The following is a 3,622-nucleotide window of genomic DNA, read 5'->3' as shown; positions in this document are numbered from 1 at the left end:
ACGCTTTTTTTCACAATAATACTAGTATTTTTCGTTCATTATTGTTTTAAGTTAATTTTAAAAATTATTTTTAACTTTTTAGTTCGATGTGCTTTAAAGGCGTGTTTTTTAGTTTTTTTAAACTATATTTATTTTTTGTGATAACTCGTGGGGCCATTGAAATTTATACGGTACAATGAAAATAACTACTATGTGCTGGGTTTTTAACAATTCATAATAAGAACAATACAATTAAATTCCATATGGATGACATTTACTGATAAAAAGAGTTTACTTTTTTTAAGTGCAATATACTTAAATTACCATCATAATATATTCGGCGCTTTTGCTTGATAAATTTTTTTACATCATCTGGATCATGACATTCAACACCCAAACGTTTTGCCACTTTGTATATACGATTTACATCATTAATATCGAGAAAATTCTTTCCATTTGATAAACGCTTAAAACAATCGATATTTTCTGCACTACGTGTAGACAATATTTCCTCTTTTTGTATTTGAATACTGTTTAATTTGAATAGGCTCAAAAATTTGTCAAGTCCTGTTTCATCGTCTGTAATCATAAAAAAGTTAATGAATTATTCGTACATATGTTACGAACAGATTATTCCGTCCTTCATCAACATTAACAATTAACAACTTTACTAGTGCCTGATAAGCACAAACGACCATACAGCTCAACCATTAGTATGCGACGCGCAGGTGTAAAGAAACCGATTACACATTTTTCTTAAATTAATTAAAAACATAACGAAGGAAGTCGTCATTTTACTACACTTGCGGCAATTTACCTTTATTGATCTGATAACTTAATTCGGACAGTATTATTGTGGTTACTAAAATAAATACTTTAAATGTTTACTTATTGTTATTATTTCAGGTTGTGTACACTCTACGCCGTCGCTCACCTAACTTGGATACCACTAACATCTCTAGAGATCCAGTCAGGTTCTATTTTAAATAATACAAAATAGAAATAAATGCTTTTATCCTTGTTAATTGAGAGTCTATGTTTATTTGGTCACGAAACCGCTAATTGATCTTTTAGTGGGATATAAATTACATAGTGCCATTGTTACCACGTTTTAGCCAACTATTAGGACCCTAGCTGGAAAGCACGTTGCATAGAGATAAATAAAACCAAATATAACACTATTATTAAGTTTGTATAAATTTTATAATGATTTTATAATGTTTCGTCTTAAAAAATGTTGAAAAATGTTTTGTGGCACAATAAAAGAATTAGGAATGAAAAAATTATATATACCTATTCGAAAATGTTTTAACCACTTACCCTTATAATATTTTAGAAAAATTACAATTACTTGCATTAACTACAAATTGATGAGTGTAGAAATTTTGTTTTCTTCCAGCTAAAAAAAATAATTTAAGACTGCCACTGGTTCAAGTAGAAATCTATTGTAATATCTACAATTGTATAATTACCATTTTTAGAGTCAAGTATTTTCATCATAATATCATATTCCTCATCAGTATTGTCCTGACTAAAACATGCAAAAATTGATTTCAAATCGTCAATAGTTAATTTTTTTGTATCATTTGAAGTGATTCCATTATAAATTTTAGTCAACAAATCAATTTTCTCATCAATATTATCATTCTAAAAAATCATTATGCTATTATTAAAAAAATGATATAAAATAGATAAAAAATTAATAAAATTTATATTTTGATGAAATCAGTATATATATTTTTTTCTAAAATAGACTTTATAATATTAATGTCAAAATATGTAACTTATAATTTATTTTAGAAAAATAAATCTGCGAATAGTTGAATACTTATAAGGAAGATATTATTTTTTATGATAATAATAATTTGAATTATATACATTATGAGGTGTTTCATATTGTATAATTGACTGCAAAATTGATTTTCGGGTTAGGTGCGATTACGAGCTTGTTTCATGTGGGAAATAAAAGTGAACTGTATAAGAGTTAAGGATGATAATCACTATATGACAAATTAATCTTATTGCAAAAACAAAGATGTTGTATTAAACATGACGAGAATAAGAAAATATTATATATAACGGAGGGAGGGATAATTTAAATTTAATTTCACAATACAACAGAGATAAAAAAACGGTAGCACAGTGTTGACGTAGCATAGTTAGAACAAGTATAGATGATATCTCACAGCGATTAAAATTAATATAATAAGAAACGCTTCGATGTATATTTGTAGATAGTGTTTAATTCTAAGAAATTGGTGCATAATTACAAAAGCAACATCAACTCCTATTTTCTTAATTATAAAAATTAAATATAGTATGAAATTGATATTTAATAATTTAATATTGGAATTTTTACGGACAAATTATAAAAAAAATTAAAATAGTATATATTGTTACTTCTATGACAATTATGAGCATTTCTAAATTATAATTTTTCATAAAAATCAACTTTAAAGGAACATTAAAATAAGTTATTTTAAATTGAAATTTTACATGAATTATTTTAATTATTTACATTAAAAGTCTATGGGTGTGTAAGCATTATAAATAAAAAAAGAAATTTAAGACAAAAATATCATACGGTAGCCATTTTCACTGTGAAGACTAAATAAAGTCCGAAATTTTTTTTTATTTCCATAATAAAGTATAATACATAAGGTTTAATTTAAGATATATATTATAGTGTCAGTATTTCTGGAACACTTAAAAAAGTTAAGTTGTAAAAGTTAATTTTTTGTTTGACATCAAAAAGTTGTCATTTTGAATTCCCTCTGTGGGCAGATAAAGGTTAAAATTTATAAAAACAATAAACCAAATGATAGGTAAAGACATCAAGCATCTGTGAAAAAAAGTTATATTGATTTGTTAATTTTTGAAAAATTTATAGTAGTTTTAAGAAAAAAAACAAAACCCAGCACAGGGGGGTCGCGGCACAGTTGTAACGTGGTATAGTTGGATCAAGTATAATGATATCTGACAGTGATTGAAATCACTATCAAAAATAAACGCTTCGATGCAAATCTTTAGATAGTGCTTAATTTAAAAAAAATTGGTGTTTTATTCCAAAAGCTACTTGATCTGCTGGTTCCTTATTAATATCTCGATAAAGATAAAGTATGTCAAATCAAAAAGGGTTTATTAAAAAATATTATTTCTCATAAAAAAATTGTGTGGATCCATAAACTTTTCAATAAGTTATAGCATTATAAAGTTAAATATAATATAAATAATAAAATCGAGAATTTTCACACGAAAATAGCATTCGGTAGCCATTTTCGCCGTGAAGACAAGTCCAGAGGTCAAATTTTTTTTTTTCAAATTAAAGTATATTACATTAGCTTTAATTTAAGATATATATAAAAGTGTCAGACCTTCCGGAACATTTTCAAAAGTTATGTTGAAAAAGTAAATTTTTTGTGAAAAAGTTGTCACATTAAATCCCCCCCTGTGGGCAGGTTAAGTGTCAGATTTACAAAAAAATTACTAAATGATAAGTAAAGACATCAACCATATATATAAAAAAAAATTATATTGATATGTTCATTTTTGAAAAAGTTAGAGCATTATTAAGTTAAAAATATAAAAAAAAATTATTTTACAAAAATCGTAATTTTTTATTAACTTTGATGTCAACTTTCAC

The 3,622-nt window shown here is 25.5% G+C and overlaps 1 protein-coding gene across 5 annotated transcripts in view; it reads right to left on the bottom strand.

Annotated features, from left to right (window-relative positions):
* Positions 1-3,622, bottom strand: part of LOC126897507 (uncharacterized) — a 116,896-nt gene that overhangs the window by 4,263 nt on the left and 109,011 nt on the right. For all 5 annotated transcript variants that reach the window (XM_050671176.1, XM_050671179.1, XM_050671177.1 and 2 more), the window contains 3 exons: positions 1,452-1,626; positions 1,331-1,378; positions 304-558 (listed from right to left, as the gene is read on the bottom strand). In XM_050671176.1, coding sequence (XP_050527133.1) covers positions 304-558; positions 1,331-1,378; positions 1,452-1,626 — 478 coding nt within the window. The remainder of the gene's footprint in view (positions 1-303; positions 559-1,330; positions 1,379-1,451; positions 1,627-3,622) is intronic.

This window comes from Daktulosphaira vitifoliae, unplaced genomic scaffold, assembly GCF_025091365.1.
Source record: "Daktulosphaira vitifoliae isolate Bord-2020 unplaced genomic scaffold, ASM2509136v1 Scaffold_2, whole genome shotgun sequence".
NCBI lineage: Eukaryota > Metazoa > Arthropoda > Insecta > Hemiptera > Phylloxeridae > Daktulosphaira > Daktulosphaira vitifoliae.
This window is presented reverse-complemented; position numbering and strand designations above follow the sequence as displayed.